Raw genomic sequence first — 18,954 nt, 5'->3', positions numbered from 1 at the left:
GAAGACAGTGTCATAGTCCCTTGTCCCCAAGGCAGTGTGTTGCGTCCTCTCTTGTGGATGGTGGGAGTTTGACGCTCTTCTGCAGCTGAGGTTTTCCAATGAGTGTCTTGCTGTGGCCTATGCGAACGATGGGCTCCTGCTAGTCGAAGGGTGCTTGCAGAGGGAGGTTGAGCTCAGGGCCACTTGTGCATGCAGGGTGCTTGAGCTGTGAGCTCATCAACACGATGACTTCCAGCCTGGAGAATACCCCATAATGATGATGGTGAGTCGGCAAGTTCAAGTATAGATGTCAAGCCATCGAATAAAGTACACTCGGGTTCAGAAGTACCTTGGGGTATACCTTGATGAGAGATTTCAATTCAAGAAGGGTCTTCAATACGTCGCAGAAAAGGCCTGCAGTGCATTTTTTGGAATCCAACGTGTGGTCAATCCAGACTGAGATCTCAATTTTAGGACCCTAAGTATTTCGTACAAGGGCGTGTGCGAAGCAATTATGTTATACTGTACCAGTTTGGGTGGATAGGATAAAATTCTGTAGTTATAGAGATATATTATTGAGGGCCCAACGACTATTACTGTTACTAGACAGTTTCACAGGAGGCAGTCTTGGTGATTGTGAGAGTGGAACTAGTTGATATTCTAGCTCATGAGAGACAGGAGCAGTATGTTGCTACAAAGTTGGGTGAGTTGACTTCGCAAAAGGTTTGGGATATCAAGCAACAAGATTATGATATAAGGCAGGTTACATGGGCAATGTACGCACGATCTCTTCCCAGACATTAGAAGCTTGCAGGACGCCTCATGGGTTTCCTTTAACAACTACATAACTCAGTTTCTTACCCAGTCACAGGGCCTTTAGGGGTAGACTGACTGGGTTTGGCCTTGTAGATTCAGGTTTGTGCCCGCAAAGTAGGGTACAGGAAAATGCCTTCCATGTGTTGTGTGAGTACGCCAAATATGACTTGCAGCGCACTTCAGTAATTTGTTGACTGGATACCATAAGAACAATGCTTGACATCAGTAAAAACTGGAAGGACCAGGGTGAATGGTCAGTGTGGTTGCAGAATTTCTGCACTATTTGGTTAGGGAACAGATTTTGAAGGGAAGCTAGGGTGCTCCTTGGGTCTTGTTACTGTGTACTTTGTTTTGTTACAATTTCTTGTTAGTGTTATATCATTTTCGTTGTTTTGTTATTAGTTTTATTTCCATGTTTTGTTTTGTGTTTGTGTCTCATGTGAACTCACTTTACCTTTTGGGTAGGTAGGTGATTCAGTTCCTGCAACAACTATAGTTTTCAGTCATGGTTGAGACTAGAGATGTGTTTTATTATTTTCAATACCAGTTACACCGATGGGAATATCACTTATGGCATTTGCATTAGTGGCATCCTGGGCCAAGGTGACAGAGATGTCATATGTCGAGGTTTAAAAGATGACCTCCGGTAAAGCCCATCAGGGCTAGGTACAAAGGGGGCGGTTGGAGGGTACTTCCCCTAGGGGATCAGGAAATCTTTCTGCAAATGTTTGATGCATTTCTTGAAAGGATCCAGAATGCACACAAGCTTCAACTATAGCAACCCTTTCCTCAATCAAATAAGGCATTTTAGAAAAACACAACCAAACGACAAAACTTATACTTCACTTAAGCATAAATAGTGACAACAATAGATGAGAATAGTACCATACACAACCAATAACGATGCTAGTAGTAGTAGTACCAGTGTTAAAGGTAAACTCAAATTAACTATAGTCTGAGCCGGCTCAGTTTGATTTTGAGTTACTCACCTAGTATAATAAGATTTGACCTAGTATAATAATACCCTAATACCCACCTAGTATAATAAGTTTGAATAATATGGTACAGTATTCAAGTACTGTGCTAGCTGAACTAATGAATAAGTAATTGTCTATAATCGGTACGAAGCTGGCTGTAGTATTTCAAAAACTGAATAAACATTTTTTTTTTTTCATTTCTCCCCACACTAATAATTCTTTTGTAATTTTGGGTATTGAAAAATTTGAGTTGCCCATTTCCATGCTAACAGATGAATCACAGACATTTTTTTACAGTAGCCAGTCAGTTCTATGCACCCATTTTGCTTAATCTGATCACATAATGCACTTTGAATGTTTTCTTTCCTTCTGACAATGGATGGAATAGCACCCACAGTTTACATCTGTTACAAAAATACTGACTTTGACAAAGTTAAAAAAACAATTACTATCAATTACAAATAAGTTTTTTTTACTAACATCCTACATCCTACTTATAGTTCCTTTTTACTATCATTTTTACTTCTTTATAAAGTCAACAACTTCTAAATTAAATGATTCATATTGCATACATTTTGCAATGTTCAGTGTTAAAAATAATAGATGCAAATTTATAAAAAAAAAAATATGACACAAAATTAAAATGTAATTCACTATGTAAATGTAGTCAGTATGCTGGATACAAAAAACTAAATATCAGAAATGCACATTTGTACGTTTTAGCGAACATAGGTTGAATTTTTTTGTTAATGCCATAGTTGTTATATAGATTATAAGTAAATATATGATTGATTACATTTAATATTTCAAATCTAGAAATGAATTTTTTCTTACAAACTGCAGGTAGACTTTAAAAACTGCAATTTACCATAATTATTAAAGTTCATAAAACCTTAAAATACAAATTTTTTTCAACTATATGCACAACATTAATCAAGAGTGAATTTTGTTAGAAAGAATGGGAAATGTAAATGCAAGGTATGAAATCTTTATATACTCATGATTTACTGTATTTTAAAAATTGAATACAGAACACTATAGTGGCTTTGCAATAAGGTTAGAAAAATCTATAGTTATAAGAACTTTATTTATGTCCGCTTAAAACATTAGACATATGCTGAGAAAAGCTCTTATATAAAATGAAAGGTAGCAGTAACAAAAATAATCTTTATAATTTTCTTTTAAAATAAAGTGTACAGCAGTAGGTTCTTTTAATTTTTCAATCAATATTTTGGGTGTAATTTCTAACTATTTTATGCATTAATTACAGATTTAAATCTCAGAAAAATAAATAAGTAACTCACAATTTCTTTTTTTGATAAAATACACAATATAAGTAGATTTTGTCTAGATATTTTCTGAAATGTAATTACTTTAATAATGAAAAAAACTTCACAGATCTATTTATTTTTTAAATATACATAATTTATTTTTTAGTTTGATAATGGGCAATTTATGCACAGGAGTCTGTAATAAAATGTATAATTATAAATGTAGCAAAAACTATTCAGCTCAAGCTAGGCAGAAAAAACTGTCTAAAAGGCATAATTATTTAAGTTTTTAAACAATTTAAAACCTTTGTAATAAATAGACAACTGACCGATCACCTGAGCTATTGAGGCAACTCACTTAATTACAGTTTGATTTTTTTTTTAACATTACATCCTCTATACTCTTACACAAATAAATTATCAAATCAGAAGAAAAAACTAAATAAAAGAACATATAAATAATGCTTAAAACTGAATTAAACATCAGATGAATAAGAACATTTATAATATAATTAATACGGTCATGCAAATAATGATTTTAAAAAACCAATGAAAATGATTTACAAATATGAAAAAAAATTCTATAACAATAAAACTGAAGAAAAAATATAAACAAATAAATAACAAGGTTAAATTAAGGAATTAGCAAAACAACTGCATATAATTAGATAAAGCCAATAGTTAGTTATAGATCATTGAATAACATATATATGTATATTCATTAATAATGGTAATAATGAAATAAGGGTGCTCAACCTCAATTATTTAAATCATCATAGTTATCTGACAAATAATATTTTTTAATGATTTCTTTTCTTAGGCTAGCAACTAACAAGATATCACCAAAATGCAAATTTTTATAATGCCATTTTTAGAAAATACCTCCATTCCTCAACAGTATGTTACGGAATGCAAAACACTGGCTTTTTAATAGTTGAGATTTTATTTATAACTAAAATTAATTAAAATTTTTGTTAGAAATTCATATAACCATCGCATACCAGTTTAGATCTGTAATGTATTGGAAGTTAGCATTTTATTATTATTACCAATTTACCGCAAACCAAAATTCCATTAACAAATGTAAATTAATGTATGAATTTAGTATAAGTTACAAAAATGAAGTAACCTCAAATAAAATAAATGTGTACTAAATTTTGTTTATCTTACTTTGCTAATATTATGTAATAACTTGTACATTTTTTAGCTGTCAATTTTGAATGATTCTCATTCCCTCAAAAAGAAATTTATATATTTACTAAAGGTCTAATTTCTCAAAGAAGTAAAAAAAAAAATGTAAAAATGTAATTAAGTATATAACTACAATTAATCAGTTAATGTGATCTATTACACATCTACACGAACACTAAATTAAAAAAAGGAACTTCTATAAATTAAATTAATGCAAATAAAGTTCTGGTATGAAACTAAAAAGTTTTAATTATAAAATTCTTCTTCTTTAAACTAAATCAGAAATGAAAATAACAATATATTTTACAACAAAAATTTCAATAAAAAAAAAACTTGCAGCAAATATGAAGTTTATTACCTGCAGTCTAAAGTAAATTACTACATAAATTAGAGAAACTAAAATACTGAATTACAATGATATTAAGTGAAATGATTTGAAATTTAACAGGTTGAACATCCTTTATATATTAAAAAAAAATCTACAGATATAAAAATATAGAATCAATGAAATATTTATAAATAGATAAAACAGTTGAATAAATATTTATATGTATAATGTTTTATTTAATATTTTTAAACACTTATTTAGGTTAGACTGATGTTACCTTCTTAATGGACTGGACATCGCTAAAGGTGTTGGCACTCCGATAGCTTTAATCCGTTGCTGCATTGTTGGACTAGGTCCAGCACCACCTCTATCCACATCTGGTGTATGACTTCTAGACTGACCCATAACTTCCATACCTCTGTTAAAAAAAATCAGAAGAATAAAGTGTAACACTGCTTCATGAATACATATTATTTCATCAACAACAACCTTAATTCACTGTAACAAAATATCAAATAATTATAGAAATGTTTCCTTTTCAAAAGTAACATTTCATCAAAAATATTAAACATGATTAGCAAAAGATAAGTACAGTTGTCAGCCAGAAGATGGATGTTTAGAATGGTTCTCTATGTCATGTTCATAAACTAACTGTGTGTGCATTCAAATTATAATTTGATCAACAGGATAATATCTATTGAACAAATTTTTAATTTATTGGAGAACTGAAAAATTTATTCCATGTGTTCAGGAATCTTGCTTGCACACCAATCAGAAGTTTTCTGACTTCTTGGTCACAACTAAGACAACTAGCTTTCTCACATGTCTTGCTCAGATGACTTGGCTCCAGCAGATATTTCTTATTTCCCAAATGAAAATTATATTTGAATGGACAACAATTATTATGTAGAAATATATATAGATATTATAGAAATCTTGGAAATGGGCACAATACACAAGTCTGTGAGAGTCCTACCTGGTTTGTTTTCAGAAATTGCAATGATACTGGGATTGGCATATTAATTTAGGAGGAAACACTTCAGTGTAAATAAGGTCAAATACTGATATGCTCAAAAAACAAAAAAGAAATTAAGTAACTTGATGAACACACTTTATTAAGTATGTGCTGCAATAAAAATTGTTTTTTCTCTAAAAAATAATCATCTGATAACAGTTATAACCTCCTACAGGAATCTGTAACATTTTTCTGTTGATTATGTGATAAGTTTTCAACTGAAATATAAACTGTTCAGCCAGATTACAGTTGAAATATTATTTCATAAAAAAAAATTTTTTTTTTTTTTTTTTTCAATTTTGGATTAGATTTTGAATCACAGTCAGGTATTTTCGTTGATTTTCACTGCTTTATTTCATTAAAATTAATCTATTTTTTTCTTAATTATGCCCTTTGTAAGTGAATACAAAATGAAAAAATAATCGAGTATTACAATATATAAGTATAACAATTATTGGTACAAGGATATATTTTCTAAAATTTTCTACACTAATCTATCAAAGAAAAGTAGTTAAAAAACAAATTGACATAACCAGAAAAAATTTAAAAAAAAATTAATATACTAATATATAAAAAAAAATTACCTATTTCTGTTATGTGGGCTTGGTCTAGTGACATATGCACGCGGTGAATCTCCAGCTTCTACTGGAGGTAGATAAAAATTTGTTTTTGAACCATGCCGCTGTAAAGGAGGTGTCGGTTCACAATCCTGTGATTGCGATGCAGTCGGTTCCATATCAGTATCAGAACCATCCCTACCTGGTGATAACTGAAAAAATAAAAAATAAATATTTTGTAAATTAATCAAATGAACCACTAACTACCTAGATATTAATTAATACGATTCTGTAATAAATAAAATATATACTACACTTAAAAGGTAAATTATAATAATTTAATCTGATTTAAAACTTATTTAAATTACTACTATTTTCTACAGAAATATACCAAAAAAAATATATATTAATTAAAAATAATAACAATAATCATGGATTTGAATTAAATGGATTAACCTTTTAACTGCTGGTATAACAGTCATCTCCTGGTTTAACAGTATAATAGCTGATTTTTACTCTTGATTCATCTATTTATACAATCACTGTTTACAGACTTAATATAAGTAAGGGTCAATTATTTCAAATACACAGCAAAGAAAAGAAAACATGGAACAGTATTCTTGTTTACTCTTTGCAAGGTAAAATATTAAGATATCAAGTTAATTTTTAACAGCAGTTAAAAAGTTAATATTACAAAAAGTTTTTATATAAATACATAAATTAACCTAAAAAAATAAGTTCAGCTGGTATAATTATTAAAATACTGGATTATTAGAATTACTATAACAACTCCAATCATCTCAATACTGAATAATTAGATCATCAAATATTTGTACCTCACAGACACTGAATTTGCCTATTAACACATACACAAAAAAGTATGTATTATTTGGGAATGTTATTTGAATTTTAAATAAAACATAAATAGGAATAAGTAAGACCGGCAGTGTACATCATGCAAAATTCTTTTAAGAGTATTTTCAATAAGAATAAGTTTATTTCTTCTTTTATAAGATTAATATGTTGGATTTTACTTCAATTTTACAAACAGATCATTAAACGGAATACTAATTTTATTCACTCTTAACTACCCAGGATCAAAGATATACTAATAAACATATAACTTATTTATAAGTTATATACTTTGTGTGTAAAATCCATTATTATTTTATTTTAAAAATAGCGTAATTTGAAAATTTAATCAATTTTTAATTAATGTGATATTAAAATTAATTCTTTTAATAAAATTATAATATTTTAAAGCATTCTGAAAAAGTGAAGAGTTTGGTGACCATCGGACCATCTTCATTACAATTTCCTTTATCGATACTATAAGATAAATTAATTGTAATTATAATTATCATTTTTTCCTTATATTTCTATCAACTTCTATTCAAGCCAATATAAGTTTATAAGTAAAATATTTAATGGATAAGGAACGGGACAATAAATTATTACAAGAAACGATTTACTATTTTAGTTTAATCATTTAATTAGTATCATTCAACATCACTTACTGTTAGTTCAATTCTTAATTAATACTTTACGAAGGTGAGTACTATAAGGTGACGGGATTACCCGTTTCTTCCTCCTTCTACTAATATTACCTGTTTTATTTTTTTCAGGTAGGCAACATAGAAATTTAAATAGCTATCATATGTCACCATTGGCAAGGATGGATAAATACTGGCAATTTAGAAGCTAACACCTTTAGCAACAGGCTAGTAATTCTGCTAGAAGGCCTGCCCGAGATACACAGTTTTCTTTATAGGAATCGTATAAAGGGTCTAACTAATAGCTGAGATGTCTCTCCGGTTAAGTCGACCAGAAAGCCCACCAATATAGTTTATAGGTTAGGTTATAGATTTAAAATGAACTTAATTACCAAATTTTCTTGACATCACTTAGGAGAATAATGTTTACTGTTAAACTGTACATGTGAAAACATTACTACAGCATTGGAAACAATGAACACAGTGATTTCACAAGAGCGAATTTCATAAATCTTTCAAGTTAAAAAAAGTTACTATTTTCTTTCAAGGATCTTAAACAATAATCTGCAAAGTTTTACACATTACTAAATAAGTCTTAAAGAATGATTTGATGTAATAGTCATAACCTAAAATAATAATTTCGTAAGATTAATATGCATGTATGTGTGCACATGCAGTGGCCATTTTTACTAATTATCACAGAATGTGAACAACAAAAAAAATCACCGACTAGGTGTATCATAACTTTTTTTTAGGTATTAAAAATATTAACTTTTTTAAGTCTTCTAGTTTTTTAATTACCTTTATGAAATTTAAAAATATCTTAAACTTTCCTTGAATTTCATTGAGCCTAATGACATGTTTTGGGAACAAACTCCCTAAATTAAATGTAGATATATTATACATTACATTAGAATGCATAAATGAATGTAAAACTGTAATAAACTCACAAGCTAATGGCAACAGAATTATGCAGTTTTTTTATTTTAAGTTATTACGTGTAATTATGAGCATTTGTTATAGTTTTAAATTTATCAATGCCCCTTAATATAATGGATTATTATTCAAATACCTGATGAAGGGAACTTGTTCCAAAAAAGTCATCAGGTGCAAAGAATGAAGTTACAAGAAGTTATCTAAATTACAGGATTATGAATTTATTTAAAATAGATGAAATTAAAACCTACGAAACCGATTATTACTAGTTTACGTACCAGAAATAGGAATGAAAACATAAAACATGGGAAAAGGACAAAAGAAAATGAAAATGCCAATTAAATGGTTGATCTAACAGCTACAATGTCGTTCAATAATATTTCTAATTATTTTAAGTATATTTAATCAATATAATAATTAATTATTGTTTTATTGTTGCTGTTATCAACAGTTATTTTACTTGATTTATTACACAATTGATAATACTCATCGTCACAAAAACTACTACTATTATTATTTTAATACTACTCTAGTAAATCTGAAACATATTTTTACCAGTTTATTACTAAAAATAAAAATAAAATGTCAATGTATGATTATGAGAATATTTTAAGCATCATGTTATTTTCAAAAAATTTGGAATTGATCATAAATTAGGTTTTTATTTCACGATATAAGAATCGCTTAGGTAAATTTTTTACAACAGATGAAATACATCCCTAATAACATAACGCCTCAGCGATTCAAATGATATTACTAAATGGACTAAATAAAACAAGAAATTAATTTAATCAGGACATAATACTTGCAGTAGCACTCTTAAATTTGAGAGTATGTTAATTCTTATGTCTGTAAGTGTGGGTATACAAGAATAAATAAAAAAATAAAATAAATTGGTAACAAGTTTGCTTTCTTGACTGCGATAAACAGATGTGAAATTAAGATATGTTTTTATTTTTGTGTTTATTGAACATTATTTAAAAAAACGACAAGTAAAACATTTATCTGAAAATGTATTAAAAATAATGAATTTTTATTTATAGTAAATCCTGCACTGCTTCGTTTAGGAAAAAATAAACACGAGTAACAAATGTACTGGTTTTTTTACCTAAAAATGCCACAAAAGGTAGGGGTTTACTATTTATAAAAATATAACTGACTTCCTTTCAAGTTGAACAATTGTTATAGATATCTAAAATATACTTTTACCACCTCAAAAAGTAAACTAGTTACCTCCCTTAAGAAATAGTAATAATGGCAAAGTTAAAATGAATATTATATATATAGATATATATATTTATTTATTTATAATATAAATATATAATAATATATATTATTAATATAAATATATAATATTTATATATATATTTATTTATTTATAATATATATATATATAACCACTCAAATATCTAGTGTTCCTTGTTAAAATCATTGCATAAACAAAACTGATAAATAAATAGCAAAATAATTTTTGATTTAAATTAAATATTCATATCGTCATGTTACGGGTGTTTCAAAAAGGATATAACCCTAACATTAAGAAGGTAGAAGTCACACATAGGAAATTTTATTTCCCCCTACATGTCCGTTGGTAACACTGTACTCAAGGTTAGCAGCTTGTAATAGTTGAAATTTCCTTCTTAAGCACTAGTGCTATACCAGTATAAATTCATCTCTATTGTATAAACTATGTCGTTTTCCAAGGATGAACATGCGTGTATTATTGAGATTTAATGCATGTATAAATCTTACAAACAAGTGAAAGATGAGTTTCGGATAAACTTTCCCAATTTTTCAGTTCCTAATAAATCAACAATATCGCATTTGATTAATAGATTTCATGAGACTAGGAGTGTACAAAACTGGAAAAGCACAAGTCAACCATCACTGTTAACAGTAAAACTTCTGGAGCTGTGAAAGAACGTTTGACTTGCTCACCAGAAAATCACTCAGAAAGTTATCTTTAGAGGCTGAGTTTTCACTATCTACAGCTTTCAGGGCTACTAAAAAATTACAATTGCATGCTTATAGCATCGGTGTCATTCAAGAACTGAAGAAAGTAGACCACGGAAAAAGTTTACAGTACTGTTGTTGGTTTCGTTCACCTGCTAATGACAACATTATTGAAATTTTAGACCGTGTTTATTTCAGCAACGAGACATGGTACCTTGGATGGCTACATTAACAGCCAAAAGTGCTGAAAATCCTCACATGTTTCATGAACGACCATCACACATATGTAAAATTGGTGTTTGGTGTGCGATCTCTTGATGTCATGTAGTAGGGCCTTTATTTTTTGACAGATCTGTAGATGGTGTGGTTTATTGCAACTTAACTGAATAGTTTAATGCCATGTTAGATTTACACAAACAAGAATGTCAGTTCCAACAGCAGGATAACGTTGTTGAATATTTTGCACCGGGAGATGTTTTCCTTCGGGGGTATTTAAAAAGTGTGTTTTTAAAAACAATCCTCATACACTTGAATTGAAGGCTAACGTTGAAAGTCATATTTCAAACATTACTGAGCAAACATTATGATAAGTGGCTGCAAATGTTTTGAAACGTATACGAACCTGCATTGAGATCAAAGGAACTCATTTTTAACATCTATTGTAGGATTATTACAGATAATTTGAATACTCTTGTATAAGAATTTTATTAATACTTTTGTAATAAATTCACATCGTCAAACAGTTGGGGTTGCATCCTTTTTGAAATACCCGTTACAACTTATTTACTAAATACCTAAACCACAAATACTTTTTATAAAATTTAACCAAGAGTTGATATGTAAAACGAAAAATAAAACTGTGACGAGGATGTGAAATCTGCAATTAACTATAGTTATCGACACAGTAAAATTAAATCAGTTCAAGAAATACAAAAATAATAAATTAATTATATCAGTTATATTAAAATAAAATTCTACCTTGTAAAAGTTTACCAATAAATGCTATAATAATTAAACATACAATTATATAAGTACATCTTTCAAAACAAAAATATAACTTAATTATATAAATTAGTTAACAAATCTAAAATATCAATTGTAATAAAAATAAATAAGTAGAATAACATTTTTAACTATAAGAATTTACCTTTTTTATATTTTTAACTAATTACACGATAAAATATTGTAAAAAAGTTGATAAGAAACAAATTTGTCACATTAAAACAAAATGAATATGAAATAATCATTAATGACTTTCATATGAACTATCTTGTAAGATGTACATTGCTCATAAACAAACTAAGATCAACTGAGTAAATAATTAAAAGAAAAAATTGCTACCAACATACATACAATGTGATTTTACAACACGTTTAAAAAAAATTCTAATTTATTCATTTAGAATCAATATTTACTACTTAACAACAATTTTTTTTTATAAATACTTGAATTTTTAAAATAACTTAAAATATATAAAATAATAATATCATTTAAACAATTTAATTAAGTTTTTAAAAATATAAGCAAATAATATAAAGTTATAAATATAATTAAAAATGATGTCAATAAAATCCGTCACTGTAACATATTTATAAATTAAAATATATATACTAGTATAAACTATGATAAAAAGCAAATTAAATAATTAAATATAATGCAACAGGATTAAAGAATAAATAAGAAGCAACAAACAATATTCCAAAACTAGTGTTTTGAAATTGTTAATTTACTGAAACATGAAAACTACAATTTCTTTCATAAATGTTTTAAGTTATTATATGAGTAATCACCAGCTGAAAGCAGTACATACATGAAGTATTGAAGCTTCAATACTATAAACTTCAATATAGGAGCTACAAGAGCACACTATTAGTTGTTTTTCAATAATAATATCAACAGATATTGTTTTGTAAAAGATATGTATTGCTTTGCATTCAAAACCTATTAATTAATTACATTGCCAATTACTAGTCTTTCTGCTGTTTTTAGATATGTTTTTTAATTCTATATTATTTGTTCTAGAGGTATGAATAAGAGTGTGTGTTCAGGCTCCTAGTCTATTGTATTTTTGATAACTGTTAATCGCATTAGCAGCCAATGTCTAAAAGACAGAAATAAGACAAGAGAAAAAATAAACATAAAAACAAGAGAAAAAACTGCATCCTTTTATAACATGATTGTTTAACAACATCAAGTATATCTCAACAAATAGTATTCAATAAATTAAGGATGTGAAGATAAAATAACAACAGCAGCCAAAACTGCATTCAATAAATTCATTCTTGTACATAACCAAATTTAAATAACAATGCTAACATGATGATGGCATTTATAAATGCCATAAAAATAAATGAAGAAAATGTAAAATGTTGGATAATTAATTCTCCTTATAATTTGATAATTTCAAATAAATGGAGTAAGGAGTATTTTGGCAAGAAGCATTACAGTTAATACAAGGACATGAAGTAAGGAGAAAATACCAGCAGTTACCTGATACCAACCTGTGTATTTAATGAACTGGTTTTGAGCTACTAAGTAAAATGCTGCTGTATCCAAATTCTACATTTATTCTTTTAACCAATCGGGTTCTGCCAAGTAGGTATCTCAACCACTATCTGATTTTTGCACAATTCTGGGTAGGATAATTAGTCCTTAGATTTTCAGGATGATATTTCACATGTTCCCATAATGAAGTGGTCGTTGTTCAGCCAGTTACTACTAGAAGATGCCAGCACAGCAACACAGATGGAATTATGCCAGTTAACCTGTCACACTTGCCCAAAGAAAAATGAATAAAGGATAAGAAAATGTAAGAGGAACTAGGCAATCAATTCACAGGAACGATCTCAGATCCAAGTAATTTGGAATTTTCTTGTTCAGGCATTCTCCAGGTCACTTACACCAACCACAAAGGTTGGATAATAATCTACATTGTTAGCATTTATTTTGTTGTCAATACACCACCAGAAATATCATAAATGATACCAAAACAAGATTCCAGGAATAATGCTTTAAGATTATGGGAAATTAATGGAAATTTATTATATTAAAATAGAAGCATCTTTGAATGCTTTTCAAAGTTAGTTAACTAAGTTTCATGCTACAAATGAATAACTTTGGCAATTAATCTCTTAAATTTTTTTATAACTACGACTGAATAAAATAAATGTTTAAGTAAATTCTTTTAAAAAATAAATTTTTTTCTAATTAACAAGATTTTAAAAACTGATGATTGTTATATAACAGAAAAATTACAAAAATTTTAACAAGTATTGAAAATTAATAATAAAAAACTTTATTCAAATAATATTACACAATTTGAAACATAATTTAAAGAAATTCAAAACAATAAAATAATATCATAATAAAACAATACATAAATCAACATAATTTAACAATAAGTGAAGAATTTGGAAGAAAGCCCATATATACATAAAAGAAATACTCCATAGACCTATTTGAAGTCTCGTATCTTTCAACTAGAACATTTTCAGTTTAAATCCCAATCAGGATTGTTTTTTTTTTAAATGTTATACAAAAATTCATTTCTCTACATAAAAAAGAAAAAGGTCGTTGACTGTAAATAGGCATTAAGTTTGTATGTAATAGGAGCAAAATACAAATCGAGGAAAACATGGGAAACGCACAGTAAGAAAATTCAGAACAAAATACCAGTTTTAAAATTAATTATCCGATTATAGAATGAGTAGTAAGATAGATATGACTGGAATTAAAGTTCATAGGACCTGAAGAAAAGGAAAGCCGTGTCGCTTGATCAAAATACCATTTTTAGTATAAGCCCATACGAAAAAAACTTGAACTGACATTTGATTAGAGTCACAGGTTCAACTTTACACTATCATTACTTCAGTTAATTCTGTAACTACCCGGAAAGGAAATGGAACTAACCAAGTTCACAGAAAATCATCTGACTGAGTTCACTAAGAAAGCAGGAAACTCAACGGATCACCAGTACAGTGGATACCAATGTGGTGTCAAAGAATGTAGCAATCGTGATAGCAGACTAATTTTCATAACACCTATCAAAGGAAAAGGAAAGATGAATGGTCGATGTTAGAGTCTACCAACATAAAAAAACAGCTGATAGCTCCTAAAAAAATTTTGTATTCATTTAGAATTCTTCCAAGACAAATGCAAGAAATAAAATACAATTAAAAGTTGAGGCAAACTACAGCCAGGAAGTGTGATTTGTTTTATACAGCAAAACTACAGAATACTACAAGAAAAACTTTTAATTTTTGAAAGTCAATAGTACACTAAAGAAAAGACTTTTTTACTATCCGAGACAACAAACTGTTGGTAGCTGCATAAAATATTATAATTTCTGGTACGATTCGAAAGATTAATGTTATAAACCCTTTCTGAAGAATTATAACTATGTATTATTAGTAAATTGTACAATAACTTTAAAGAATACACCATTAGCAGAACCAGTAACTCTACTGCAGAAGAGCTACTAACTAGCTTCAATAGATCCTACAGCGGAAAACTTCTATCATATTTTGTTATGATTTTCAATGAATTCTATATAAAAGTTTTTAAATAACAACTACAAACAAATATTTGAGACCAGCAAAAAAGTTGTTTAGTTACTAGTAAAATATATAATAACATTAACTTAATGAATATTTTGAATAAACAATATTTTTATAGAAAATTTATTCTTTTAAGTATGCTTATTTATGAGGGTAAAGCTCAGCTCATGAAAAAAATTAAAAAATCAGTTTTAACAACACTTCTGCACTCTCAAAAGTGAGAGCTCCTAAGAGATTGACATGTAGTGATGAAAAAAAAAGGTGAACTACTGTTGAATTCTTGCTGATTATTTAAATGTAAAATTAATACACTAAGAATTACACCGATTGAATAGATAATAACTTACAGCACAATCATAACTATGCAAACATTTCTGAAGAAATTTAATAATAATTTTTGTACAAGTGACACAAAAAAACAGTAACTTTTCAAATGTGCAGTGGCAGCCATGTACAAATGGCAGCACTGCTTTATGCAGAGGCAACATTACCACTTGGTCATCATGGAGCAGTGGAACAGTCAACAGCGTGCTTTTGCCATAAAAATGTTTTACAAAGCAAACAATAGTTTGAAAGATGCACAGAGGGAGTTCCAACAGCATTACAATTTAGAGAGCGTGTTCCAGCAAAACACATGTAAAAATTTGGATTAAAAACTTTGAAGAGAATGTATAAAGTCTGAAAAAGCAACTAACAGGACAACCAAGAAACACTCTTGCTCCACCCAATATTGAGGCTGTACAAATTTTAGTCGTACAGAGCCCACAGCATTCATTTTGTAAACAAACAGCTGCGGTCAGGTAGTCCCGAGAGAATTTTTGCCGAATTCTTCATTTCAACTTAGAATTTCATCCTTACAAGAACTGAAGAATCATGCAAGAACTGAAGGAGAATGATCACCAGTTCCACTCTGATTTCTGTGAAAAATTAATTAGGACATCAAATTTCTGGAGACCAGAAATCACAGAACGCTGGAATTTCTGTGAACGTCAGATGAGGCACAATCCATCTCACAGGTTACTGAATAAGCAGAACTATTGTTATGGCCGACAGCAATCGCGATGAAATTCATACACACTCTTTATGCAACAGAAAGGTAACAATACGGTGAGCAGTTTTGTCAGATTAGGTCATTGGACTGTACTTTTTCAAAAATGAGGAGCAGATCACAACAACTGTCACTTCAGATCAGTTTGTTCATATGCTGCAATCTTTTGTTACAACTGCATTGAATAATTTCCCACACCAGCATGAAGCCTGGTTTCAACAGTAAGGTGTGATGACACACAACGCAAGGCAATCGATGGCAGCTGTGCGAGAATTATTTTGTAATCGTGTCATCTCAAGATTCAGTGACATTCCCTGGCCCCCAAAATCACTGGATTTGTCAGTTTTTGATTTTTTCTTGCGGAGATACCATAACAGTGTAGTTTATAAGAGTTGGCCAAAGACACAGGATGAACTGAAACAAGCAATTCAGATAAAATTCATGGCATCCCAACGGAAATGTTGCCGCGAGTAATGGGGAACCTAAATGGCAGAATTCATTCATAGAGGAGGACACTGTTTACTTGATGTAATTTCCAAAAAATGATATTAGGTATTTTGATCATTTGCTACTTTATATTTTTATATACAATATATGTTTTTTAAATGTAACAGTTAGGTTTCTGTCAATATATTTTTTCATTAAATTTTTCAAAAGTTCCTGTTTTTGTGTCACCTAGTTTTGATTTTAAAACCAATGACACATTCAGAACCAGTTGATTTAGACACTGTACGAATAAAAGTAAAAAAAAAAATAGATCAATAATATAACTTTAAATTAATTGCAGTAAAAGACAAAATTATTACTTATAATATATATGAGGGTTTTTTTTCAAGGTCCGATCAGTCACGAAATTAAAACCACAGTGAAAATAAAAAATTTTTTATTTGTAACAAGTACTTACATAGTTACGCTATTTCTCTACATAGTCGCCACTCCGATTTAGACATTTGTCGTAGCGTGGTACCAACTTTCCAATACCCTCGTCACAGAACGAAGCTGCCTGTGTTTTCAGCCATGTTTCTACGCTGGTCTGCAGCTCAATGTTGCAGGTTCGCTTGAACTTCTTTGGTTTACTGGGAGAATGAGAATGCATCCACTGTTTGGACTGTTCTTTTGTTTCTTCAGTTTCGAAATGGACCGACGATTTTCTCAAATTGCCTCATCCACTCGCTCAACGAGATCATTGGTTGACACTCGCTTCCTTCCCTGATCGCCTGCCTCATGAACATCTGTACGTCCTGCTTTAAAGTTCCTGCACCATTGTCGCACTTTGCTGTCACTCATTGAAGTTTCACTGTACACATTACTTATTCGTCGATGAATTTCAGCCGCATTACACCCCTCAGCCTGAAGAAATCGAATTACTGCACGCACTTTACGGGAGATGCTATTGTTGTAGACATGTTTACGTGCAGGCTGCATGTTCACAACTAAACGAAGTGACGCGGTGTGATTGAAGCCATACTAGAGACGCTGCGCAATACATATGTGCAAAGGTTCATCTGATTTTTGCGCGGGTTTTTATTTCGCGACCGATCGGACCTTGAAAAAAAAATAACCCTCATAAATAATGAAATTTCAGCTTACCAACAATTATAAAATTTTAAAATATATTCTAGCGCTTTCAGACCTTCATCTATCCACAGGAATATCCATATAATTAAGAACAAACATTTTACACTATTCACTTAAGATAATACAAAACAGAATAAATGAAATTAAAAAAGATTAAAAAAATGTTATCTATACTGTACTAAAGGTATAGTAAAGTTAAAAGAATCTCGATTGTTATGGTAATTTGAAATAAAAACAGTTTGGCCAACGTAATAATCATTAATTATTATTTATAATTTGTTTAAATAGAATGTAGTTTTCAAATTTAGTTTGTTCATTCATCAGTTAGTTATTTTTTAAATAAATGTAAAATTTCTATAAAACATTAGTTTTATAAAAATCATTAGTATATTCTAATGCATGAATAAAATCATTTGGATTATAATTATGTTTGTATTCAAAAATATGTTCGGTGAAGTTAGAATGGTCTTAATTTTCTTTATTTTTACAGTTTTTTGATTCTAACTGAAAATGATCGATTAGTCATAACAATATATTTCAAATCACAGTTTTCGCATTTTAAGCTATATACTCCTTGTTTGTCTAAATTATATTTGTTATTATGTTTTATTGTTTTAGAAGGATCTTTATTATTTATATAATTTATTATTTTGTTATTAATTATATATGCTGTTTTTAATTCAAATGATTTAAATATTTTATCAAATTTTCTATAATAAACATTACATTCAATTTTAACATATTCTTTTCCAGTAATTTTTTAGTTTTATTTTATCTTTTTTTTTATCTTTTATATATATTTTATTTTTTAGTTTGTTGCATAATTTGTTTATTAAATTTGCATTATATCCATTTTTACAGCAATACATTTAACATAATTTAATTCCTTATTTAGTTTTCTATTATTATGTTTTAAATGGAATAGCAAATTTAATAAAATATTTAAATCATTTGAATTAAAAACAGCATATATAACTAATAACAAAATAATAAATTATATAAATAACAAAGATCCTTCTAAAAAATAAAACATAATAACAAATATAATCTAGATAATCAAGGAGTATATAGCTTAAAATGCGAAAACTGTAATTTAAAATATATTGTTATGACTAATTGATCATTTTCAGTTAGAATCAAAGAACTGTATAAATAAAGAGAATAAAGACCATTCTAATTTTCGCGAACATACTTTTGAATACAGACATAATTAAAATCTAAACGATTTTATTCATGTATTAGAATAAACTAATGAT

The 18,954-nt window shown here is 28.8% G+C and overlaps 1 protein-coding gene across 2 annotated transcripts in view; it reads right to left on the bottom strand.

Moving 5' to 3' along the window:
* Zdhhc8 (zinc finger DHHC-type containing 8) overlaps window positions 1–18,954 on the bottom strand; it is a 129,990-nt gene that overhangs the window by 29,384 nt on the left and 81,652 nt on the right. For both annotated transcript variants that reach the window (XM_075364973.1, XM_075364974.1), the window contains 2 exons: window positions 6,162–6,346; window positions 4,840–4,980 (listed from right to left, as the gene is read on the bottom strand). In XM_075364973.1, the coding sequence (XP_075221088.1) occupies window positions 4,840–4,980; window positions 6,162–6,346 (326 nt within the window). The remainder of the gene's footprint in view (window positions 1–4,839; window positions 4,981–6,161; window positions 6,347–18,954) is intronic.

The sequence above is a fragment of the Lycorma delicatula genome, chromosome 4 (genome assembly GCF_047948215.1).
Source record: "Lycorma delicatula isolate Av1 chromosome 4, ASM4794821v1, whole genome shotgun sequence".
Lineage (NCBI taxonomy): Eukaryota > Metazoa > Arthropoda > Insecta > Hemiptera > Fulgoridae > Lycorma > Lycorma delicatula.
The sequence above is the reverse complement of the archived record's forward strand: the minus strand, read 5'-3'. Positions and strand labels throughout refer to the sequence as shown.